The sequence below is a fragment of the Pelobates fuscus genome, chromosome 8 (genome assembly GCF_036172605.1).
Source record: "Pelobates fuscus isolate aPelFus1 chromosome 8, aPelFus1.pri, whole genome shotgun sequence".
Taxonomy (NCBI): Eukaryota; Metazoa; Chordata; class Amphibia; order Anura; family Pelobatidae; genus Pelobates; species Pelobates fuscus.
In genome coordinates, this window is record NC_086324.1 from 36,368,283 (window position 1) to 36,396,141 (window position 27,859).

General features: G+C 35.3%; 1 protein-coding gene across 1 annotated transcript in view; it reads left to right on the forward strand.

Moving 5' to 3' along the window:
* The window catches only part of LOC134571437 (sodium channel protein type 2 subunit alpha-like), a 122,330-nt gene extending 95,806 nt beyond the window's left edge, over positions 1-26,524 (forward strand). Inside the window, exons 18-28 of the mRNA XM_063429687.1 lie at positions 548-1,018; positions 6,596-6,725; positions 9,514-9,668; positions 10,817-10,990; positions 14,578-14,700; positions 15,607-15,876; positions 17,134-17,187; positions 20,277-20,418; positions 21,925-22,025; positions 22,726-22,996; positions 24,188-26,524. Of these exons, the coding sequence (XP_063285757.1) occupies positions 548-1,018; positions 6,596-6,725; positions 9,514-9,668; positions 10,817-10,990; positions 14,578-14,700; positions 15,607-15,876; positions 17,134-17,187; positions 20,277-20,418; positions 21,925-22,025; positions 22,726-22,996; positions 24,188-25,326 (3,030 nt within the window). The 3' untranslated portion in view covers positions 25,327-26,524. The remainder of the gene's footprint in view (positions 1-547; positions 1,019-6,595; positions 6,726-9,513; positions 9,669-10,816; positions 10,991-14,577; positions 14,701-15,606; positions 15,877-17,133; positions 17,188-20,276; positions 20,419-21,924; positions 22,026-22,725; positions 22,997-24,187) is intronic.
* The last annotated feature ends 1,335 nt before the right edge of the window (positions 26,525-27,859 follow it).

Here is a 27,859-nt window from a genome sequence, read left to right on the forward strand (position 1 = left end):
TAAAAAAGGGTTAACAGTACACACATCTTGAAGTGATTTCATCCCAGACGAGCCCCCAAGTTTGTTAGAACTTTCCTATGTGATCACGTTATCTCCCTCCTGCCATGGACTACTTCTATCCAACCAAGATTTCCAACTTCAAGCTCTTGTGATAATTAGTGAAACACACCTTAACACAAGTCTCAGAATGAATCAAAGTTTAATGGGATGTGCACAGCTTATTCAAGTCACAGGGTGTGTACATAGCTTAACCAATGAGAAAGAAAGAAAAACAAAGAAAAAGTACAGCTCATAACAATACAGACAAAGAAAGTGTGTTGCCTGCCCACCCAGTTCAGTGTGCATAACTTGGGGAGGGGTACAGAAGCAGGCGTGTCAGGCCATGTGCATACAAGCGTCTCACAAATGTAACCTTTTCATACATGGATGACAAGTAAAGGACACACTTCTAGCACTAACATTAAAGTAGTTGTTTGCCATGTTTTTTTGGATAAAATTTATTGGGGTTTTTTTGACTACTCATTTATTGTTTAATTCTTCATTTTAGGTTCTGAATTTGTTCTTGGCCTTGCTTTTGAGCTCATTTAGTTCTGACAATCTCTCTGCCACGGACAATGACAGTGAAATGAATAACCTACAGATAGCAGTGGGAAGGATGCAAAGGGCATTTAGCTATCTCACAATATGTTTATGTGATTTTTTCCAAAAAATATTTTTCAAAAATAAAAAGAGCAAAATGAATGAAACAAATCAGTTTGAGGAACGTCAAGCAATTGCAAACAGTTTTGCCTTCCCCAAGGTTATCGGGGAAGTGATCAAGGAGCAAGACTACCTAAGAGATGGTAATGGAACTACAGGTGCAATAGAGACTGGTGTGGAAAAAGATATCGTTGATGAGCTTATGCATAATAAACAGTGCCTCTCTGTAGCAGTGCCTATAGCTGTTGGAGAATCTGACTGTGAAAATCTTAACACAGAAGACTTCAGCAGTGAATCTGATCAAGAGGAAAGTAAAGAGGTAGGATATATCTAATTATATATCCATGTTTATTAAAGCATCTGTAATATTGTTGTTTTAGCATAGTAAAGTAATGTATCAAAATCTTGTTATATGGTTTTATATCTCATTTTATTTTTAAAATGTTCCACATTTGAAAGTTATCAGCTTCCCTTACTTTGCATCCTGATTGCTGAGGCCAGCCTAAAGTCAACTTACAGTCAAATTGTGATTGATGAGAAAAAGAGAAGGACTTTGACACTTGAATCTACGTCTAAAGTCTGATCGAGCTTCATAAAAAGGGCATTTAGATAACATAGTTCATTCTCTACTTTGTCATTAAATAGACACACTAACAAGGAAAACAAATATAACTATATAGTCATATTTTTTAAAGACTGTACTGAAAAAAAAACAGAAAACCAGATGACAGATGCTTTAAAGTAACATTAGGAGACACATATTTTCAATATTCTTTAGGATAGCAGTTCTAATGTAGTTCTACAATGAGCCATAACAAAACTAATTACAAACTGTGTTCAGATATGAGCCTCTATGAGAGTGTTCCTTGATGTTTGTTTCAAGAACAAAGTTATATAAGTGCAATGTATCTTGTAATGTCATTTTCTATTACTGAAATTTTATGAAACATCTCAAGGTTGTTTGATAGTCTATTGTTTCTTTATTAATTAAAACAATACTATATATGTAGTATCATGAAATGTTAAGGATTTCTTAAACACCGATAGTTGTTTACACTGAATAGCTAGCTGTGTCTTATTTAAAAGGTCTTTATCTGTGTATAAATGTGATTAGCTTACTATTACATCGCAAAACAATAATATAATCCTACTTACCTATTCCCACATCTCAATCACTGGTCCTCATCTTTTGGGGAAACACCTTTTTTTCTGATGTCAAGTTGGACAATCACTCTGTTTCTTGTGGAAGGACAGCATTTAATGTCACCCTCTGTCTCCTTCCTGCAGGAGGCTACAATAGTGGCTTGCATTACCCTTTGAAATATAATGCCTTGTTTTATAGAGACAACTATAATAAGTATATATGTAAATTTTGATCAAATACATATACATTTTTGCATTGCTGGAAAGAAATAGTAATGTGAGCAAAATAATGAAAAAATCTTATTAACAAATGAAAATATTAGTGTTATTAATTTAGAGAATCAATTAATTCTGCTGTGATTTACCTTGGGTATAAAAACTGATCAGACAAATAAAATATGCCTGTTTATGTAAACAGAGTAACAAAATAGAAGTCGAGGCACTCCAAGGTACAAACCAGGCAATCTTATTGAACCCACTCCATCACAACGTTTTGACCTACACGGTCTTTGTCAAGTTAATGTAAACAGAAACAGGAGGTGTAGGGATCCCTGTTCAAGTGAAAGTACAATCTAGAGAAAGTGCTGTGTAAATAAGAGGTAGCTTTTAATCTCTACACCTCCAAACCAGTGTATACACAAGTCAAATGTTGTTTTGCAATGCAGAAGTATTGTATGACACTAGAGAAATCATGTAAGCAAGAGTTGGAGATTATCATTATAAACACAGTAACAAATGTCATTCTATCTCAACCAAGCTATATCCATATACAGTACACTATGTTTTAAAGCGGATCTGTCACCATCTGGGGTCTTTGCATATTTTGGTGACATCGGTTCTGGGAGTCCAGTGGCCAAGGGGGGCAGGGAAAAGTAGGTTTCACTTACCTAATTCTGTCACTTGAGGGAGCAACCATCTTCGTCTGTCCAGTCCTCTTCAGCTGCCGGGAGACAATATCAGATCTGTATTCACATGCACATGTGAGAGTACAGCATTGAAGTCTTTGGAGGATCCCGTAAGACTTCAGGATCCTCCATAGACAGAGGTTTTTTTTTCCTACAGCTGTCACTGGTGATGGCTGGAGGAAAGGACATGCTTCACAAAAGGTAACTGCCCATTTTGACAAGCTTGTCAAGCATAAGGAAAATACTGAGACAAAGTAGTCTCTATCCTATCTTTATGAAATACTCATTTGGGGAGGGGAGGGGAGGTGGTGGGGGACAAAGTCACTTTAAGAAATTGAAAATAAAGAATGAAAAACAGTGAGTGAAGTTACTTTACCAAGGGAATTATTAAACGTGTGCTTACATTAATGAATGTATATTTAAACATGACTCTGAATACTGGCAAAATATTAAAATTCTTTAACATGTTTAACTATAAAGGCTTCAACTGCATGCAAGCTCAACATAATGGACATGTAACTATTTAATCCTATGTTTATTTAAAAATTACAAATCAGAAATCTAAAATGAGAATAATGCTGTATTTTGACTGTTATTGCTTCCCCTTCTCAATTCTCACAGGGGTAAACCCAGGTTGAAGGAGGCAAGAATGCAGCACTGGGTGCTTTTTTTTTTTTTTTAACAAGACAGAGCAACATATCTGCACACGTAATATATGGTTATTTTACCAGTTACTATTAGACTGCATGCTACTCAGCTATGGTCCTTCCATCCATTGCAACACAAAATGACTTCCGCACAGCTGTTTGAGTGCTGTACTATTTAAACCTACCATAGCATGATCATGCAAGACTGGCAAACCTACCCTGTTTTTGTGATTCAAACAGTAGATATTATGTTCACATAACAGGGTTGGCATTTGCTACTCTCCATGGTGCTGAATTTAATTGAGCAGCATGATGCTTTAAAAAAAATCATATTATTCATCAACAGTAATGTTGATGTTGCTGTACAATGGCTGTTTGTGGTAAGTGGTTGTACCACTATACTTCGACAATTTTACGTGCATGTTATACTCTGTCCAAAAAAGTCTTAAATATTGCAAGATCTGCTAGGATAAAATGTAAAGAGAATATTCATCATTTTCTCTCTGTTAATGTTGCTCTTCACTTACATGTAACATCAATTGATCTATAAATTGGTGAGAATAACATGAGAGGCAAATTAAAATGCAAATTTAATTTTTGTTTTGATAATTCTCTAACTACTACAAAATTACAACATTTTGTAAATTGATGAATAGACTCTGTTGGCATTGAGTCATGATTCCATTGATTAGAAAATAATGTTTGCCTGTTTTTTTTTTTTATTGATTATTCTAATACTTAACATTTGGTTTTCTTGTTTTCTTTCCTCTTGAATGCTACATACACACAGTAGCTTCAAACCAATGCCGCAAATACTGGAAAAATAAATTTTAGAGTCAAGGTCAACTTTGATAACGGTGCCTGGGACTTATCAATTAAAGTCATATAAGAATTATCTTAATGTGTCTGTTAAACAATATTTTCCCTTTGCAGGTGAATAATCTACTCCAGTCAATATCAAGAATGTTTTCCTTAAATATTCTCAGGGATTCACGAAATACTAAACTGCAACTGAACAGCAGCTAAATGATGTTCAGTTGTCACAATTCTGCTGTTCTAACCAAACGTAACTCATTCTACTTTTCACAATTCAATTCAGAAATGAGTTATGAGATATGAGATTTATTTGGTTAGCTTTTGGTTGGAAGTGAATGCAGTACAATTTAGAGAAATGTATTATCTGAACACTAGATAATTTACCCTAATACAAGTAATTGTATTTTCTTTAGCAAACATGCAAGGTTAGTGAACTGACCCAATAACTTGCTTAAATTTAAATTCCAATGATTTAATAACTTTTATTCACCCTTTCAATTTGAACAGAGACACATATATTTTAAACAGATTTAAAATGAGCATGTTGTGCTGGCCAGTTAGAAAACTAGAAAAGTTTTAAAATCAATATATGGTTAAAGGTTGAAAGGTTAATTAATTTACTGACACTGTAAACGAAAAATTGTATGCATAAAAAATAATGTAATGCTATCTAAAACAATATATTGCTCCCAGAAAGTGATAGTTATTTGTAATGTGCATTCGAAAAATTGCTAGCATTCCTTTGTATTGCCTAATAAACCTTAAATATAGATTAAAAAAAGTAAATTCATTAAATCCAAGTGCAAACCTAACTGGGACCCAGACTCCTAATTAGAAGTAAACCTAATCATTATAATACCCCTTAAATTTTCCATTTTCATATGTAGTACCAGCTTTAGTGGCTCATAGCCTTCATAGCCCTTTTTAATGCTTGCAAAAAGGGCAACTGAGCTTTCAGGATTACATTAATCTGTGCTGCACTTTTGTGAAGAAACTCAGACAGGCATTTTGTTATAAAGGATGTGAAACTGATTTAGTAAAACATTTGGGACAGGTTTAGTAATATGTCTTTGATGACATAGACAGCAAATTGAGCATTTGCTTAGAACACAATTTTTGAAACATGCCATAAAAGGTAAGTTTGAAAGAACCAGCATGTTAACTTTTTTATTGTGTTTAGCAACTTTTTAAAAATGTGTTTTTTTTAGTTTGCAGATTAGGGGAATATAATAATTGAGAATATGGTAAATGAGACGAAAATTATATTCTGTGTTTTCTTATACAAAAGTAGCAAAGTACATTTTTTTATAGAGGTAATGCAGTTATGTGTGTCCCTGAATCTTACACTAGTTATTGATGTTCAAGACAAGTTAATAACTATGATAGACCAGGATGGTGAACCAGGATCAATTCTAGAATTAATATAGCATATTATATATCTGTTCAACTGGAAATTATGTCTTACAATAGTCATATTCAAAATATTAGTCTGGGCACACAGTCTTTAGCAGGATCAAGCCAAAAGACAATGTTTTGACTCAAAGACTTGACAAAGCCTCCAGAGCAGAGTCAAAACCTAGATCCTATTAAAGACTTCTGTAGAGTTGCCTATTGTTAAGAGGGTGCTGCTCCTATCTCTGGAAGGATGGACTTAGATCATTGTGTGTGATCCTCTTCTGTATATTTGTGCTCATTAGCAGTTCCCTGATTTGTTGAAGTCTCTCCGAGAGCATATTGGCAGATACCAATAAGATTGTGGCGGAAGTTGAAGTCTCAGAGAAACCTCAGCTTCCCGACCAGAACCGGCGCTATATTCTGATGAGACCCATAAGGTCAAAACTGCAGTACATAGCTGGTTTATGGTCATTGATAATTTGTTATCATAACCAATACATTGATTACAAAAAAAGGCATGTTTAAAACAGTATCCATTGCTAAGTGTCCATTGCTAAGGGTATCTGCAGAAAGGCAGTATGAAGTCTAAAACACAATGTCTGTCTGTGCTCATTTGCATGTCAAGTTGGGAACTCTGGGATAGTTGCGGAAACATGATTTCTTGAGTTTCTATACCCAAGAATGAACCATCAGAGTATTTGAGATATGCAAGAGAGGCATAACAATAAAATCTAAATAATGTTAACATACAAGTCCAACAAGACGTTTGTGCTTGTTGAATATTTGTTAAAAAATCTGAATTATTCTTGCTCTCTATTGCATGACTTAATATATTGAAGCTGAAAATGATTTACAGCACTGTTTAGAACCTTGAAGACACCATTATAGTCACTAAATGCAAATAATATTTAAAACATGTTAACATGTGTCTACTTATAATGTTTGTTATGGTGAAAACTGAAATGTAATAATTAATGGGTTACTTTGCAGAAAAAAAAACTATCCAGCTCCTCTGAAGGTAGCACTATAAACCTCCGAGGACCTGGCTCAGAAGGGGTAGAGGTCCTGTTGGATTATGATTTTGAAGACGCACTTGAGCCTGAGCCTTGTTTCACAGATGGTAAGCATTATATTTCTTGTATTAAAAGTTTTCCAACTAAAAAAGTAGAAAAACTTTCTCAGAGTTTAATGCATGATACCAATCAATAAGTGCATTACTAAATCTATCTATCTATCTATCTATCTATCTATCTATCTATCTATCTATCTATCTATCTGTCTGTCTGTCTATCTGTCTGTCTGTCTGTCTGTCTGTCGGTCCTCTGTAATTTCTTTGTATTTATAACTATGTCTATGTCAGTCTCTAGATGAAAACGCATATTTTCTAAATATCAATCTCTGATGAAAACTTATATATTCATAACCCTTTTTCACCCACCCCCCCTTTCTGTTCCTGTGTTCACTTTTCATTCAGTGACTTTTTAAAAAAATCTTTTACTGCCTTGTGTAGTTCACTGTTCTTTCTTAAGCAATACATTGTTATACAAATCGCCCACTAGCAAGCTGAGCATGAAACAACATGCTATACCATTAGCTGTTTGTTCAAATTCATTGAAATGAACAATGCAACTTTTAAAGAAAATAATCACTGCTGCATTTGTAAGAGATCATGAAATACATTTTACTTCTTAAACTTAAATAGCCTTCCAATCAGAAATTTTCTTTACATTGACACTTAGCACTTTATAAACTGTGTATATGTTTGAGGTAGTTTACAAAGCTCCATGCCTACATCATAATTGCCAAACTACAGTGGCTTTGTGGTGTTTCCATATTTTGAAGATGATATCCTCGCTTGGAGTGTGGTGACCTAGGAGTGCAGTAGTTGTACTTACCTGAAGCTGTCCTCTGCAGGTGATGCCTTCTTTCTAGCTCCTAGTGCTTGATCTGCCAGGAACCATTCTTGCACATGCATGATTGTACAAACTAGTGTCAATGAAGGATCACATGAGACCCTCCTTATATCATACCTCATGATAAGAAAGATAATGACTAATTCCCACAGCTATCACTAGATGTTGGGATAACTGTTTAGTAGATAAAGCCATGATGCAGAGGAGTGCTAAAGGTAAGTAAACCAAGTCCAGAGTACAGAAGGTTCAAACGGAGAATGGTCAGGAAAGCCAAAGGTCAGGACGGGCAGCACAGGTTCAGAAGTGAGAGTTCAGGCAAAGGTCAAAAGCAGGATAGAGCAGGTTAGTCACTGAACGTCTAGGTACAATCAGGAGCACAGTATAACTGAGCGAGATTCAAGGTTAGTGGAGTTAAAATAGGGGAGAGGAAGTGGTAAACTTATGGTAGCTCCTCCCTCGTCTCCACCTCCTGTCTCTTTAAGAGGCCTTGTTTCCGTGCACGCACCATATGATTCTTTCGAAGTTCAGCCATTTTTGCAGCCACGTTCAGGAAGTGGTGGTGCCTGCAGGATCACAAGCAGCCAGCATGAGTGGTCAGGCCGGCTGTGCTACATGGTGAGCCGCATTCCGATGCAATGTCTCCATGGAGGAAAAGGGAGACGCGGCATGAGAGCGCGAGGTAGGTGAGACGGGGTGCAGGGACCTGAAACTAGCAATGCAAGATCTGTTAAGCAATAAGATGACATCTAACTAATAATGCACAATAGGTCACTATTCATTAAAAATAGTATTTATTAAAAAGAGTTTGAGTAACCATTTAAGTATTTACACCTATCAGGGATCTCCACAGTTAAAACAAGTAAAGGGCAAGGAACCAATATTTCTTGTCTCAAGAGGTAATACATTAGCAAAATGTTTTTAACTCACCTCTGTTTCCTGAATAGCAAAGACAAAAAGAGCTAGGAGTGGGAATTGTCAGGAATTTTAGGTTATGTTTATAAATGATTCCATCATATTTCCTCTTTTTTATGCTTTTCAACAAACTAACATTCTTTGTAACATTCAAAGAGTTATGCAGTATCAATATATTTTGTACAATGTGTAGAATGTGCATGATGCCAAGTAAATGATTCAAAGAATGTGATACAAATGAGATCTCATAATTTTTGCGTATCCAATATTTATCCCCCAAGAAACTACAAAAGAGGCAATTTTGAGTGATTGCCCTTTTACACCTCCCTGCTCCCACGTGCTTTTCTGATACTTGCAAAATTTAACATGCACTGCTATTGCAAATATGACAAAGTGTAATTTTATAGAGCCAAAGATCATGCTTACATTTTTGTGCTTGCCAAATGTCTAACAAATAAGTCAATATTTTGATGTGGTTTATGAACATACCCAATGCAGTTCTATAATGCCAAGTGCCATATCTCACAATCCCAAGGAATGTTTGTTAACCCAGGCTGCTCCAAAAATCATAATTTTCTTGCCAGAATGCAGACAGTGGTGTACACAATTTGTGTCCTACTGCTTGTAATATGTATTATGCAATGTTATTCAATAAACTGTCTTTTGTCAGGAATGTGCCAGAGGATTTCGTATTTTAGGACATACCAGCCAACCTTAAAAACTAGTTGGCTCTATATCTTATCTGATAAATATATTTTGGCCTATAATTAAAATTTCTCTGGTTAATGCAATTCTTAGTTTCATTTAAAGCCAACACTTTTGTCATGTTTATTGTACTGTGGTTATACAAGTGACATGTTTGCACTTTGTTGAGTGCAATGTGTCAGAAACTCAGATTCATTGCACATAAACACCATTACCACTACATAGAGTGCTTTGTATTATTTTTTTTTAAGCGGTGAGCCACAGGTCCACTTTATCATATCTATCATAATTCCTGTATTCACAATATATTTTTATCCTTAATCATATTTTTAGGTAAGAGCCAGCATGTAGCTTACTCTGCACGTCTTGTGTTCATAGGTTGTGTAAGACGGTTTAAATGTTGCCAGGTCAATATTGAAGATGGAAAAGGAAAAGAATGGTGGAATCTCAGGAAAACCTGTTTCTCAATAGTTGAACACAGTTGGTTTGAGTCATTTATCATTTTCATGATCCTTCTTAGCAGTGGTGCACTGGTAAGTTCTCTAAGTCACACACTACTGTCCTCTGACAATACACAATACTTTGTGTCTTGTGATTGACTAAGGGTGGGACATTTGCAATGGCAAGTACTTCAGACATTTGCACTCAAATAGTCAAATAAGAGGGCACCCCCATCAATATTTTTCCCAAATGAAGTAATTCACTACACAATAATTGGAGTGAGAAAGAGAGAGACAGATAGTGGATAGAGTCAATAGAGAAAATAAATAAAAAGCAAAAGGAACAAAAAATAAAGACTAACAGCAGATGGGATACATTTTTTTTCTGCCTCCGTATAAAGAAGACAGAGGAAACATAACTGCTAAATGTTACTCAATTACATATTTGCTAAAAGTTACTAAATTTGTTTGCAGCGAGATATATTAATACAATATATTATAACCAATGAACACTGCATGTAGATGCTCAGTAGAATTAGTAGTCCCGTACTCCAAATGTAGAAGGATGTTAGTTAAAATCATGGAACAGGATGGCTTGCCTGTGTTCACTTACTACTCCTTTCTACTCCTTATATAATGTGTGTGCCTCCACCCATTTATTAAACATTGAGAACTATAGAGAACATTCTAGAACATTTTTTTAGAACGTAAATTAGTGCAAATTTTCAGATTCCCTATGGTATATACATGGTCCATTGAATGCAATCAAGTACCTGTTAACCTTACCCATATACGTGCTAGGGATTCAGGGATCGGTTGAGCAGGTTCACCACCAGCACTTTAGGTAAGTGGAAAACACAACCGATGAGGGGGTTACTTTGCACTGCAGGATTACATATTTTTTTTTATTTATTGTCATGTAATTCCTAAAAAAATTAGGAATGACCAGGTAGATCGCTGCTATGCTTATTAACCTTACCTATCAAAAAGGTGTGGAGGTACAGAATGGGCTAAAATATTAATTAATTCATTTCTTATTTAAGTTATTTTTATTTTTTGTCCGAATTCCTGTTTTTGCTGGTGAAAAGTTTGAAAATGTTTTTGGCAAATACAGCTTAATTCAGTAGGTAATTCTACCCGTTCACCGTCTTGTGTTTTTTTCCATCCAGTGCATTACTTTCCTGGAACTTTGGCTAAAGCATCTGCATTTAATGTTTTCATTAAAAACCTTTTAATTACAGGCTTTTGAAGACATTCATATTGAGAAACATAAAACTCTCAAAACAGTTTTGGACTATGCAGACAAAGTCTTTACATACGTCTTTATTGTAGAAATGGTTCTTAAATGGGTGGCCTATGGATTTGCAAAATATTTCACAAATGCGTGGTGTTGGCTTGATTTCCTGATTGTAGATGTAAGTATTTATAATTAATTCTCTATTAATATTCACACTTTAGCATAGTGAATCCATGTTGAACCACACTCACAGATCATTGCAAGTCTCATAAAATATTTTATGTAACTTTTTGTTAAAAAGACAAAAATAGACATGTCACATACTTTACTTGCGGTTATTAAATCTTTAAATATAGTGAGGTCTTTATCACAGGAAAACTCTATATGGTAATCTATGATTAGGTAAGACACCATGTTTACTACCATTGCATTGACGCCCCTGAGGAAGTGGGTACACCTACCTTCTTCAAAAATTTAGGATTGAAGGAATGAATGTCTTCACCAGTTTAGAATCTCTGAGCATATCTTTTATTGTAGATGGAAGTCTGCCTGCTACTTTATAAAAGTTAAATTATTTGAAATATTATTTCTCATTACTATACTATAAGTAAATATGTAAAATATGTAAATGTGTAGCGTTTTATTTTAAATTATCATTAAGACAAAGCAAGACAAAAATTTCAATTCAGTTTTAACTTGCACTGATATGTCACATGTGCATTTCAAGGATCATAATGCAAACCACATATTTTGAAATTATTGTGTTTTTGAAACACGTTCATCGAATATGACATGCAAAAGTGTACTACAGTCTTATCATTCTGGATTGCTTCATAATAGTAAATCTTTACAATCTTCACGATCAAGCTTACATTGTTAAGAAAGCTGAGGAAAATAAATTCCTATAAGAGATAAGGAGTAAAAATATGGGCAGCATATAAATGGGCAGCAAATACTTGATGTGGGGAATCCCTCAAAGCATACATGGGAAAGTCCCCCCTTTTCGAATTCTATGGTTTTACATATCAGGACTTAATAACAATCATCTTTTCCTTAGCAGGTTTTAAAATTAGGTAAACGCGACCTCATATTAAAAACAACACATGGCTTATTATACCGTGTCATAATTTATTTAACAAAAATAAAGCCAAAATGCAGTACCTCTTATGATTCAGTAACTTGTAGACCACGTTTAGCAGCAATAACTTGAAGTAATCATTTTCTGTATGACTTTATCAGGCTCTTACATCATTGTGGAACAGCCTTTTATCTTTTTTTTTTTTATAAACTCCTGTTAACTTTTCAAATAAATAATATAATATCAAGGACTCATCAGACCAAAATGTTCAAACACAAATTAAGCAGTGCTTTTTTTTTTATTCTTTATTTTTGAGTGCAGTGTTAAATATACATTTCAGCATTATTACATAGCTTTAGAGATAGAGTAACAATGTGTCTTTTAGCGTCATCATGGTATGCTGCACTTTTTTTTTTGTTTTTAGTACACGAGTAATAGCATATTACAAACAGGCGTATCAGCAAACATGCTAGACAAAATAATCATGTCCAGTCCTAGCTGGAATTGCGTGTCTAACTGTATGTACTTGCTAGACATGTGATTGACGGTTGAAGGTAAAGATTGAAATGTGTTTGTAGTTTAGTGTTTGTAGTGTTTAGATTTAGTGTTTGTAGTTTAGATTAAGTTAATAGTTAGATGAGTAGCATGCAGGTTTTCTGTTAGCGTAGACAACAATAGATTGTGTAACATATGAAGCTGTGCTGGGGTTTAAAGATGTTGTATGCATATAGGTGTGTGTCTTCTAGTAAGAAGAGTAATGCTATACAGGCTAAACATGCTATCTATGTGCATATTCATTCAGGCGATGGTTAGACAGACCATGACGATGGTTAGACAGACATGTGAAACAGAAGAAATAATACTTCTCATTTTGTTCATCTTAGAAACCATTAAAATAACTCAAGAGTAAAAAAATAAAAATAAACATGTCCCTCTTACGAGGTCTTCGAGGTCAAGAGAAGGATGGTGCCAACGTCCTGGTGCCGAGGTGTTGTAGGTTGTGAGTTGCTCTCCATTCAGCCCACGCCAGTCAGAAACAGTCCCGGTAACCATTTATAGTGTGTAGAAGGGGGCTTCTCCACCAGCCGCTTGTCAGAGTTCCTTTGACACTCTGCGTGGGTTTGGGAGAGGGCTCTTCGTAGCTTTTGTGCTTGGTGGAGGCTTGAGTGAGGGCTTGGGTGAGACCAGCTTCGGTCCATGTGGGAGTTTAGTGGTGGTCTGGGGTATGCATTGTGCGGGTGTCGGCGAGGTGTCGTGCTGTATCATTCTACCCCATTGGCCCCAGGCCCCTGCGAGGGCACCTGTGTAGTTCCCATCTCTTCGGACTCTCTTGGCTCGCAGGTGGTGTCCCAGCTTGCAGTATGCTTGGTTTGAGGGCAAGGTTGTTCCCGACGGTGGCGTGTAGCTTGTATCTGGGGGGTCCTCCATTTACTTTTCTGTTTAGGCTTGCAGGAGCGGGTACTGTGTTTCACAGGACGTGGACGGGCCATGGTTTGGCGGGCTTTCCTCCCAGGATGCGCTGAGCAGGCTGTGGAGAACATAGCTGTGCAGGGTTGGAGCCTCTGTGCTTCTTCTTCTCTGCTTTTCTCTGCGGTCTGAGCCTGTCTGTGTTCGAGTTTCAGCCAGAAGGCACGAAAGAGCTCATCTAGCCATTTTTCAAGCGGTTCCTGTGGGCCTCCAGTAGGTTCTGTTGGTACTGTGTTCGCCATCTTCGCTTGCGTGCTTGTCGTGTGCCTCTTGCCGCCATCTGCCATTTTGGACTCGCCATTCGAGGAGATGTCTCTGTGAGGTATTGGTACAGGCTTGGTAGGCTGTGTCAGTTGGCAGCCCTGGTGTCTAGTGTGGACCGGTATGACCCTCGCCGGTCCTGGGGGAGGGGAGAGAGGCGGGTGCGCCAAGGGATCTATGCGCGGCTGTGTCTTCAAGGAGAGCGGACGCCTCTCCTCGGCTCAGTCGCTGGTAGGCCTCAGGTGCTTTTTGTGGGTTTCCGGGCTGCGGGGTACTAGAGTTTGTTATCATTTTGTGCTCCCGGGTGTCCCCACTATGTCTCATACCCTCCAGCTGGTGGATGCGCTGATTTTCGGGGTATTTAGACTCTGTTTTTGTTGCATTCAGGCAGGAGCTGGTGTTCAACACGTCCTTCCAGCTCAGCGGTTAGACTCCGCCCCCCCCCCGAGCATAAGATTTTATCTATAGATTGTGCAAGCAGTTTTGCTCCTGGCTGTCAGTCAATGTCTCAGCATGTCAAGGCATCAACTTACCAGGGAGAACAGAAAAGACCTCCAAGCAGTGCTTTTTAACTTGTTCCACAAGGGGAAGAACACTGGATAGCCATTGGTAAATACCTAAAATTAACAAAAACATATCACTTCTGTGATATGAAAATTGCAGAGATAAAATGTTTGCCTTGATTTCCTAGCTTATAGAAACATCATCATCATAAACATAATTCTATGACCTCTGAAGTAAAAGCACATATTTTTCTATATAGAAAGCGAGTAAGCACTAAGCAGTAGTACATCTATCAGCATAAGTAGGAGGCATGTGGGATTGGTAAATAAATATTATAATGCTATTGACTATAGGTGTATATTACAGTTTATATAATTATTAAAAATGCTTTCTTTCTTGCAAACCATGTGATAATGCTTTGGATTTACAGTGATCGATCACATTTGTTTTTGTAGATTTCTTTGATTAGTCTTGTGGCTACTGCCTTGGGCTTTTCTGAATTAGCAGCCATAAAGTCCCTCCGGACACTAAGAGCACTAAGGCCTCTAAGGGCTTTGTCAAGATTTGAAGGAATGAGGGTAAGGAGAAATTAAAGTCTATGTCTTTTATATATTTATGACTTTACAATGGTTTTATTCATGTAAGAAATATTATTATTATTTTTTTACTTTTTACAAGCAAAATTAATTCAAGTTAACTACAATCCTTTGTAGGAGTGTGTTCCGCAAAAAGCAGTAAAACTGTTCATTTAGTTCACCACCACAACACCTCCATACAAATGCCTTTGAAAGAGAGTAGAAATATCATAATCTACTAAACAAATATTAATTAACACAGACCAATTCCAAAGTAATGGGTTTATTCATCAATCTGGAAATTGTGGAGAAGTGATGAGTATTGAAAACTGTTGGTCAACAAAGATAAGGGAAAAGGCTGATCAATATTGGTTGTTACGGTACTTCACGTGTCCCTGTATTTATGTTTTTTTATTTTTTAAATTAAATTAGACATATATATATTTGATTAAAACGTTACTCCAACCAAAAACCCGTGTTTTCACAAAACACTAGTTTTTATTAGAGTAAAACTTTGTGAGATGGTCTGCAAACCACAAAAAAAAAGTAATATAAAGCATACATCTTACCTCTCCTCCATGACCAAGTCAACGTTCTCCCTTAGGCCCAATCCTCTTTGCCTGACTTCACTCACCCCTTTAACTAATTACTATGAAGTAACTGATCTTAAACAATTAGGAAAATAACCACATTAATATATTTTTCTACATAAAAATATTTGTCTTCTTTCTTTTTTTCCTCCTCATTTTTGATTTTTTCCATTTTTGATTTTCCAGATTTAGTAATTCAAACTAAAGTTTTGATATATCATAAATAGTGTAATTTGTTTCAATACATTTGTGTATTCATTATCTTGTAATTATAGAGAGATATATATTGACTGTTTTTTTATTGATTGTGTTCTTTTAGGTGGTTGTGAATGCCTTAATTGGAGCAATTCCATCTATCATGAATGTGCTGCTCGTTTGCCTAATATTCTGGCTAATTTTCAGCATAATGGGAGTAAACCTGCTTGCTGGAAAATTCTATCGTTGTGTTAATTCCACAACTGGTGATATCCTGCCTCTTAGTGTAGTAAAAAACAAAAGTGAGTGCAACTCAACCGAAGACTATCGGTGGAAGAATGTCAAAGTCAATTTTGATAATGTTGGAGCTGGGTATCTTGCATTGCTTCAAGTGGTAAGACCTTAAACAAATCATACATCTTCACCATTGCTTTTTTTAAAATAGGTCTAAAAAATTCACACTGTTTCATTTTATTCAAGTATTTTCACATGTATATACATAGGCAGAGAATTTGTTGTAAATGTTTTAAAATTAATTCTCCCATGATTCTTTGCTCAATGGAAATTACAATTTTGTTTTACCTGATAACGTGCACATGATTGCATGTTTTACGACTCAGGCTTTAGTGGAGCCGCATCTCATGAGTAAAGAAGAAATATAAAAAAAAAACTTCAATATCCAGTACATAAAGAATTCAGGATCAGAACAAATTTTTGATGGCATGGAAATTAAAAACAGGATGCAGAGCTAGCCAGTAAAATAAAGACAGATCAGTAATTTTGCATAGATTGTAATTTAGAGACACAGAAGTGAGCAAAACAGTGTACATACACAGTTTTTCATTTAACAATTGATACAATGTAGATATATTAGGCAGGTATAAATCATGGTAGTATATGACACTTTCAGCCAATGAGCTGGCGTATCTCAGGAGTGTCCACTGAAGCTTTTAAGCAGTAGCTTCCGACTCTCTTAAAGGCCAATAGGAGGTGTGGGGTGGAGCCTAACTGACCACAGGTAAGAGGTCAAACCATTATTAAACTGTATGACTAATGCAGTATGGGATGCCAAAGTACTCCTGGCACCACAACCACTACAGCACATTACAGTGGTTATGGTGCTTGGAGTATTCAATGTCACTTAAATGACAATTTTAATACATTCAGATGTAGTTTGGTGGTTATAAAAGTGCACATTTTTCTTGACGGTTGGCGGCCATCCTAACTATAAGATTTTTAACACGTAACAATGTTTCCTTTCTGTAACATATATAATATACCCTTCCTCAGCCTTTGTACAAGCCGAATGCAATCGATGTGCCGCTTTACATTTAAAGACAAAAATAAAGACATTTTTGCCCATTTTTTACTTTGCATGGAATTTGCATGGAATTCTGACATTCCCAAACCCATGTGTATTTGGGACTTACCTTTGAATGTGCATTTGCATTGTTGTTGGTAAACAGCACAATAGTAATTTTGAGGTAAATCTGGTTATATGTGAATTTTGCAATTTGGAGCCTTAGTAGATTTTCTCCAGGATAATTCTGTAACCCTTATGTAAAGAAAAAAGTATATTGTACGGAAAAATGATACATAAAAAAAAAATCTAATAATGCTTTTTTCGTCTTTGGTTTTTCTTCTCTAAAAGGCCACATTCAAAGGATGGATGCCTATTATGTACGCAGCGGTTGACTCCAAAAATGTTAGTATCTATTACATATATGTATAAATATTCATTTTACAAACATAGGGTTTGTTACCACTATTGGCACTAAATAGCTGCCATAAGCTGTCACCATTAACAACAGCCGGTAGTTAGTGGTTACTAATTACCAACCAGTTTACAGCCTTGTTGCTTTGTTTGTCAACTGACCGCCAAGAATGTCTGCATGCAAAGTTACTGACAAATCACAAATTAGCCACTCACTGGTAAATTACAGAACTACATGGTGTGTAAGTTATCGTAGCACTACAACTTGATGATAAAAAAGTTGACTTTAAGCATTTGTGCCCTGTGATTGGCCTTAGCAGGAGATAGGGACAATATATGCAATGTATCTGATTTTGTGTTACACTAGATACATATCGATATGACTTTTGAGATGAATTGTTCATTTAAATAACATGTGTAGATTGTGTGCCTCACTTATACAATGAATAGCTTTATGTTTTATTATGGCTATTCTTTCTTTCTCATAGGGTCTAATATGATTTGACGTGTGCTTTAGGGTGTCAGTATAATGTCATATAGCTAACATGTATTTTTCCTACAGGATGTACAGGGATTTAGCTGTTGTTAAGTTTTTTGCACCAGGCAAGAGGCTAGTGTTATGTTTTGAGAGTTAGCGGCAATAATTAAACAGCAATGACAGAGCAGCAAACCAGTCACTGAATAGCAGTTAGCAGCTCTCTTAGAGAATAAAGTGAGCCTTTAGTCTTAATAATTGGCTAGATTTAAGTAGCGGCAGCTGGTGTCTCCCTGTTGCTACTGGTGAAATGTTGCAATTGAGTGAGCAGCCACTACTGCCTAACAGTGGCAACAAGCACTGAGTAGCGGCAAAAAAAATAAGAAAAAAATAAGAAAAAGAAGCAACAACATTAGAAAAAAAAGCCCATAATTGTATTATACGTCTTTAAAGACTAAAGCTAAAAAAATACTTATTTGCTTTCAGAGTGACCATAGTTTATCTATCTCTATAATGCTAGCGAAGTAAATCACGTCATAAAAAAAAAATTAAAAAAATCCCATTCTTTACATATTAAACAAATGAATAATGCACTTGTATATTACCTGGAATGTATTTTATGTCAAACTTTATAAAGTATTTTTACTCAAAGAAAATGCTCAAACCCTGCTCAAAGAATTTATACCTCAACTGTGTGGTATGTTCATCCACCACAGTCAAATAGTGGAGCGCTATAAAATATGACACTTACCCCTAACATGAGGGTAAAACTGTGTAGCCTATAAAAATTAACACATATATAGTGCAATGTGACCAATATTTGCAGTGAATATTGCTTTCATTGTATGCACTCACATTTGGCAGAGCATTGTAAGGACAGGCTCAGATCGTATAAGCAGACGTGTGCTTAGGTGACATTGTCCCCCTTCCTCTGTGTCTTGTTAAGCTTGTAAAGACGAAATGTGGAAAAATTCCTAATGCAATATGTAAATTCAATAAAGTGCAGAATATAAAGAATTGCAAACTGCTCACCTTTTATAGAGCCTGTTATACCTAGCTCTTAGTATGTAGACACTTGGATCTGTATAGGGGACACAAACCTTTTTTTTAAAAACTGGACCAACTGGTTAAATACAGTCCACAGGAATAATCTAAAATTAACTATTTATTACAATATAAAAAAATGAATGTGAAAAATGCATGTCTTATGTTTCTAAGAATTGTTATGGAGTGGGACAGGAAGCAAATAACACCCAATCAAAATATATTAGGATTTATTCACTAAATACTGAATTGTAGTGAACTTAAAATCAGATTGTAAAATCCAAACACAGATGCCCTGATTCAATTATTTTGGTTAAGCTTCTGACATTATCTCAATCAATTAGAAAAAAGGATTCGAATAATTTTTCGAAAAAAATCACCACTATTGCCTATGGGTTTTTTGTAGATAAATCAGATAAAACATCCAATCATGATCATTGGAAATGTTTGTAAAATGGAGTGAAATCAAGGCCACAATTGACAAATTTCTACATGGTTTGAAATCCTATAAGGCCTTTATTTCATATTTTTATTGTAGTATGTATAGACTTGTTTTATCAAGGCAAAATAGATGCTATTAGCAACCACTATTAGCAACCACTATGGTTATATCTCAACATTTAGCACTTTTTATCCAAAATAGTAGCTGTTTTGCCTTAATAAATCTCCCTGTAGATGTCATTATATGAGGTCTTTCAAGGAAAAACAGGAGCTATTCTGTGACAAAATCAAGTGCTTAATCAAGAGCAATCACCAATAGAATGTTAAGTAGCATTTAATAATTTTCTCCCTTTTGTAATCTATAATGTATCAAACTTTCACTTGAACATCTGTATAGCCCATCAGAACTCTCTCTACCAGAAAATACAGCACAAAATACGCAGTGTAATTTTGCACTACAGTACTTTTGAACCTGTCACAGCACAAATGAGCAATGCCCTGCAATTTTTCATCATATAATAATATCTCAAAGAACCACACCATAACCACTACAGCACACGATAACTGTGATTGTGCCTGGAGTGCCTGAAATACCCCCCTATTCTAAGTAGTAAATCTGTTTTGGAATGGTTTAACTCTTTACCTGGCACTGCTCTCTTTCTGCACTGGAAGCGCCTGCTTAGGAATTTCAGTTAGGGCTAGCTCATTCAATGTGAGTGTTAGCTGTCCAATGAGCTAAGCCATGCACCACCAAACTTAGTGGAGACAGAAACCTTCCAGCTCTCCTGTACCTACAGTGAAGGCTTGGGATGGTGCCCGAAAGACCCCAGGTAAGAGGTCAAACCTTTCTAAAATTGTTTGACTACTCACAATGGGGGAGTACCATAGCACTTCTGGCAGACATGAAATGAAGATGTTGTCTGAAGATGTTCTCTGAGCTTACTAACAAAATACAATGTTGCATTCTTTTTTAACTTCCTTGGACTTTAAATAAGTTCAGATAAAAATATGTAGTACATGTGTAGTAAAATCTAATTGCAGTTTAAAATAGATCAAATAACTCAATGATCATCCAATATTTAAAAAATATTGATACATTCTGTTGTGGCTTTTCACATAGGTAAATGAACAGCCTTCATATGAAGCAAACCTCTATATGTATATATATTTTGTAGTTTTTATTATATTTGGATCATTCTTCACTTTAAACCTCTTCATTGGTGTCATCATCGATAACTTCAACCAACAAAAAAAAAAGATAAGTGACAAATATTATTATTTATATTTATGTGGTGCTTTTTCTGCCAATGTTTAATTTGCATTATTGTGAGTGAACATAAAAAAATCATTTTTCACCTCTTAGCAAACCTGAGAAGCTTTACTGTTTGTTTTTACATAAATTAAACCCAACTTGTCAACTAAATTTGCACCAGCACATATTATCCCTGGTCTCCCTTCTGGGTATGAAACCTACCTGATCCCTGTATATTATGTGCATATGAGGCTGTAGATGCAGAGCAAGAGTCTTGTTTCACGTTTCAGGTTTGTGTTCAACAGGGAGATCGACGATGGCTTGGGCAGAGGAATGGATCCTTTCCCTACTTTGAGATCAAAGTGATGTGATCCCAGGGTGTAGGTATCTAAGTGATTGCCGTCAATCAGGGAGTACACCAATTTAAATAGATGCACTCAAATAAGTCCCAATATAGCCACAATATATGAGCCACAATAGATGAGCCACAATATATTTTTCAAAATATAAGAGTAAACCAGTCACATCTCACCCAATCATCTGAGGGATATGTCTGGATAAGCCTTGGCTAGAGTAGAGAGTTCAATGAGTGTCACGGTCCCATATGCAGAATATGTAATCAAAAGTGTCTGATTTGTATACCTCTGGAAACACGCAAAGATTAATCTTGGGCTTGTCCGGGGTTTGTTGGGACCCACTGTCCCTTCTAAGACCCTAGAATATGGAAATGTGCATGGATTTCTGCATATTTTATTTCTATTAACTGTGTTGTGTATTATTATAATCACAAGGCGATTTGTAAAATATCGGAAAATATCAATTTGCAAACGTACACATGGTGTCACATATTTTCCCTTTCAGAAACAAGAATCTCCCTTCTTGATCTGGCTGTGGTTTTCTTATTTGGATAGTTCACGCTTTTGGCGTTAATCTAGACTATGGTTAACTCCTGTGCATCCATGAGTGAATGGGTTGGGAGGGGAAAAGGAGGATGTGTGGAAAAGGACAAGATAAGAAAGAAAAAGAGCAGTTATCAAGAAGATGTACAGGGGAAACATGCCCCAAGATCCGGTACCAGGGGGACAAAATGTAGGCTCCATGGAATCTGATCAAGACTATGTAGGCACTGAACCAGTAGCTTAGTTGCTTAGAGTTGTTTTCACCTACAGATGCTAGCTTGTTGTCCTGTGATTATGGGACTTTTCCTCTTACTGGATCTGATACAATTGCTCTCTAAGAAAATAATTGTTGTTGTCCTTAATACAGTATGTAAGGTACAGGTGAAATAGCCTTTCCTCAACTTATTGTCCTTTGCAACATCCTGTTAATAAACAGGTCATCAGAACGCTGTTTTTATTGTCCCTGTATACATGTGTATTATGCTATGTTATCCCTTTGAGATCTCATTTCTGTGTGCACGTTTTTTTTCAAAACATGACACTGATGTGTGTTTTAGCAACTTAATATATTTATTAGATATGTATTGTAACCAATATTGACTTCTTGTTTTACTTAGGAGGACAAGATATATTTATGACAGAGGAGCAAAAAAAATATTACAATGCAATGAAAAAATTGGGATCAAAAAAGCCACAAAAACCTATTCCAAGGCCTGCGGTAAGAACCAAAGTATATCACAAGCCCCTGAAATATAATGTTTCCTACATAATTTTATTTTCTGTATAAAATAGCAAGGCATAAGAATTACATAAGTCAGTAATATTTATTGATTGATTTCTGTTTTCCTACCATTGCACTCATTACAAGCAACTCAAACCAAACAGTACAAGCATACAATGTTATAATTTATAATGATGTAATGTCAATATTTAAATAAGTAGAACCAAAACACGTTTAGCAAGAAAAAGTGAACAGCAAAGACGGTTAGCATATGCTTTCCACTATAACAAAATTCTTACTAACTCACTAATTCATACTGAAAACTCTAATTCCATGCTTCCAAATCATCGCAATGTTGTCTACACAATCATGATTTTCAGGTCCTCTTCACCATCCCAACTTATTTCCTGCTTTTGAAGACACCATGGAACTGTTCCCAACAAGCATAGTGCAAGTGCGTCCTTAGATGCAGATGTTTTTCATACCTGTGAACGGAACAAAGCTTGTTTTCTATCTCAAAACCAGAGACAGATGGTGTGACATCTAATATCCTATAAAGCATCTATATTTTTAATTTTATAATTGCAACGTGAAGTATATATATAGCTATATGGTGATTCAAGTAACTCATCTAATTTATAATGTATGCAATCTAAACTACTTTTACTAAAATTGACTTTATTGTACCTCTCTACAGAATGCTTTCCAAGGCCTAGTGTTTGATATTGTAACCAAACAAGCTTTTGACATCACCATCATGGTCCTAATCTGCCTTAACATGGTGACCATGATGATTGAAACAGATGACCAAAGCGAGAAAGTGGAAAAAAACCTCTATTGGGTCAATGTGGTATTCATTATTCTTTTCACTGGTGAATTTCTTCTAAAACTGATTTCACTCCGTCAGTACTACTTCACCATTGGCTGGAATATTTTTGATCTAGTTGTGATCATCCTTTCTATAATAGGTAAGTTGTCGGTTTGGTTGAATACATCTGAAATGAACACGCATAGTGATATTTGAAAGATATTGACAGTACGTAGAACATGTTTCTACCTTTCCCATATGAACACTATTTAGCAGAGGAAGTTAATTTGCTGTTTTGGTTCTGGGCATAACATATCTCCCCTTATTTATGTACTTACAGTAGCCAGTACAATATCACCTTCATTTCAAAAGTGCTTAAGATGCCCATGGCCATGATAATAGGGGTCTTAATTAAGTCCAGGTAGACCAAAACACTGATCAAACATTGCCCAAACTCTAATGTATGTTATGTGTAAATAATGTGTTTGCTTTTAAATCCCCCTCCCTCCCCACTTTAGAGTGCACCATGTATAATTATCAGACTATTAATATAATAATATCTGTACAACAGAACAATTTCACTTTGAGTTCCATCAGCTTCAAATGTTTGTCCAAAAGCTTTGTTTAAAATAGTAGTCTGTTGCTAAGGCAACAGGCATAAATGTGTGCAGAAAATATAAAAACATTGCTATTATTCCAATTTGCATGTTCTGTAGATATACTGTGTTGTGAAAGCAAAATGTATAAGAACTCTCATATCTGGGGCTTTTATTTGTTTTTTTCATGCAGTTGGTAGATGCTAAAATATTTGATAATATGCAACACTAGTCAATATTTTAATCTCCTCTTTATCCAGACCCAAAAGTACTGCAACCTACTTTATAGAATCAATAGAATATAATTAGTTAATGTGGATTTGCACTTAGTTATCTGTTGATTAGATACATGGAATGGATAGGTGAATGGATATACTCTTTATCCATACTTAACTGGTCCTACTGAAAACTTAATTCCAGAGACTGGGATTTAACGGCATAGGTTTAATAGTCATAGACTATGTTAAGCAAAAAATCAGAGTATCATTTAGGAAAAATATTTAGCATAAATCTTTAGAAAACACATTAATACCTGTAGGAGACTTACAATTTGAATATCAATGTAAACATTAAAAAATATATTAGTAGGTTTAACAGATGTTATATGTACACCCATTAGACTACTAACATGATAGGTTATCATAGTAGCTTTTTATCATATATAGCATTTTAAATTAACACCAAGTGCTGTATTTATTTTTACTGTATCCATGAGTGTGTTGTTGGAACTTGTTTCATGAATATATTTTTTTCAGGTATGTTTCTGGCGGAAATAATTGAAAAGTATTTTGTTTCACCGACATTATTCAGAGTTATAAGACTTGCTAGGATTGGTCGTATCCTGCGTCTGATTAAAGGAGCAAAGGGGATTCGTACATTGCTATTTGCCTTGATGATGTCACTCCCAGCTTTGTTCAACATTGGCCTCCTGCTCTTCTTGGTGATGTTCATTTATGCCATATTTGGAATGTCTAACTTTGCCTATGTTAAGAAAGAATCAGGAATTGATGATATGTTCAACTTTGAGACTTTTGGAAACAGTATGATCTGTTTGTTCCAGATTACAACATCTGCTGGGTGGGATGGTTTATTAGAACCAATTCTTAATAGTGGCAAGCCAGACTGTAACCCAAACATAGAACACCCAGGAAGCTCTATAAAAGGTGATTGCGGTAATCCACCAGTCGGGATTTTCTTTTTTGTTAGTTATATCATCATTTCATTCCTTATTGTTGTAAACATGTATATTGCTGTTATTTTAGAAAATTTTAGTGTTGCCACAGAGGAGAGTGCAGAACCACTGGGAGAGGATGACTTTGACATGTTCTATGAGGTTTGGGAAAAGTTTGACCCAGGTGCAACCCAGTTTATTGAGTACAGTAAGCTTTCAGATTTTGCAGACTCGTTAGATCCACCTCTACGCGTACCAAAACCAAATAAAATGCAGCTTATTGCAATGGATCTTCCTATGGTAAGTGGTGACAGAATTCACTGCCTTGACATCCTGTTTGCATTTACAAAGCGTGTATTGGGTGAAGGAGGAGACATGGATACACTTCGACAACCAATGGAGGAACGTTTTATGGCAGCTAACCCTTCAAAAGTCCCCTATGAACCAATCACAACTACCTTAAGACGAAAGCAAGAAGAGCTTTCTGCTATGGCTATTCAACGTTGCTTTCGGCGTCGATTCAAAAAATATGTGTACAAAGTTGACAAAAATAATTGTACTAACATAAGAAAAAATAATGAAACCCTCACCAAGGATAAGACAGACGTATCCACCTCATCAATTTCCCCACCTTCTTATGACAGTATAAACACTCATGAGGAAAAACATGAGAAAGACTACATGGAAAAAGAAGATAATAGCAAGGACCCAAATTTGATGTAGGAAATTTATTTTGCTCACTGACGTTGTATATGTGATGCATAGTTTACAACCTTTAATGGTGACTTTTATTGTCAACAGGCCTCTTTATGGAGATCTATGCCAAATTCACTATTATATGTATGATTTATGTTTAGTGCCTATAAACCGTAAGCGAATTAACTTTTATATACCAATAGTACCATAGTAAAGACTGGATGAGTTTGTGGATGATAAAGCTTTGTTTACACGATGGCACCTTTTGCATATCTACACAGATAGTTGGATAATTTAGGAATCGAAGGCTATATAATATACTGAACAATCAAAGTGACCAATATTGCAATTCATTTTGATCACCTAGAAAATTTAAACTGAATAGGAAATTGATGTATTATACAGGAAAAAGACCATTACCACGGCTGAAAAATAAGGCAAGGAAATTATATTTTCTCAACACATCACCAGTTAACACGTCCACTTTCTTTTATGTGCCTCTGATGTCTTAATGGGTCTCGGTTATACTAAGCAATTTTTTTTTTTTTTTCAATATCAACAGATATGCGTCTGTGTAAAGTGCTCTTCTGTATAAAAATAACGTATTGAATGCATAGGTACTGAATTATTTAATATGACCAAAAGATGAAAAATTGTTTAAAATAAGATATTCTGCTTCATCTTACATCGTGGTTTAGCGGTTTTAAGAAATTAATGTTATATTTAATTATTTTTGTTAAATAAAAACATTATTGTCAATGGATTCTAATTTGTGCAGGGATGTCTTTCATAAAAGACATGTTTAACGACTCTTAGTTAACAAATACATTTTAAAGGTTTGCCTTCTAAAATATATTATTTATGAATATATAGCAGGTGCATGTATATAATTGCCATTACTCTATTAAAAATGTACAGGGATTTTCATATATAAAGCCATACTATACTTAATGGGCAAAAAAAAGCCTAACTTTGGCCATAACATGCAGGTAAACCTTATTTACATTTAATAACATTCTACATCTGTGTTGTTTAAAACAAGTCCTCATGCACCACCATGGCCCCTCAAAAATAAGAAATATTCAGTGTTGTTAATGTAGGGTTTTTCATATGATTACAAAAAGTTAGAAAACTGCAAATACTATATGAAAGACTGCAAAACTGTTGAAAGCAAAAAGGTTAACAAAGTACAGCACGATAAAATGACAATGTTAAAATAGCAAAACAAAATAGAATAAACAGTGCTAAATACTTACGTTGGTATAGCAATATGTATGGTTTTTCTAAATCTATTGTTCTAGAATATAAAAATGGACACATTTAAAATTAAAATGTTAATAATAATATTCACAGATTACAAAATAACTCAAATGATAATTTTGAGTTTTTGTATTTCTATATCAAATTGATAGATTTTGGCTTGTTATTAGAAATTAGGTTTTGATAAGGGTTACATTTAGATTAGGGTTAGCCTTTTAACTTTGATTTAAAGTTTGGTACTAGTTTTCAGTATATAGTTTTAGGAATATAAACATATTCATAACACTATAGTGTTCCCCTATGCCACCTCCCACAGCTGCTTATAAAGGGTTAATAATCCTTTTCTAACTACCTGCTTCCAGCTTCGATGATCCTCAATGATTCTAGAACCTAAAGCGCATGTGTGGCAAGCACTGTGCGCACATTAGGCATTTCCATAGGAAAGTATTGAATCATTGCTTTCTGATGGGGTATTTCAAGACACAAGATGTCCTCATGCAAATCGTAAGGATGTCAAGCATCATTTCACAGAGTCAAACTAGAGGCAGTCTTAACCCTGCAATGTAAACATTGCAGTTAATCTAACTATGCAATGTTTTACATTTCAAAGTTAAGGGGACAGGGACAGTGCTTCCAGACTACATCAATAAGATGAAGTGGTCTGGGTGCCTATAGTGTACCTTTAGTTTGTTTCTGGGTTCATGCTCAGAGTTAGAGATTGACGTTAGAGTTTGGGACTAAGGTTTTAAATGAATGTTTAAGTTTGAGTATGTTATGCAATCAAATTGATTGATTATTGTATCATGGGTCCCCCTACTCCTAACAAATTATCTTACTTTTCTTGTGGTTGATTATTTGTTTGTTCTGTGAAATTGCCAGGCTACCTTTTTGCATTCTACAGTTCTGCATTTTATCATTCAGCATCCAGTTTTTCATAGAATCTTTTTTTTTTTTTAAATCAGGCTATAGATGATATAAACATATAATATTTGACTTGCAAAAATTAGAAAATCTATTATTTCATTTACGATTAAACAAAGCCAGATATGTGCTAAATAAATATATTCATTTTCTAAGTGTTTTTGTATATAAGTCAAAATAAACATTTTGTGTATAATGTTTTGAGGCTGCTAATGTAATATTAAAAAAAAAAAAAAATCACTATATGGGTTAGAAGCAGAAAGGAAATATACTGGAAAGCTTTTTAAAACCTATTTCCAAGTGATTTGTGTGATACCCCAAGGCTAAAAGTGGTTTGCCTTTCCCTTGACATTTATCTCACAAAGCATACATTACCATA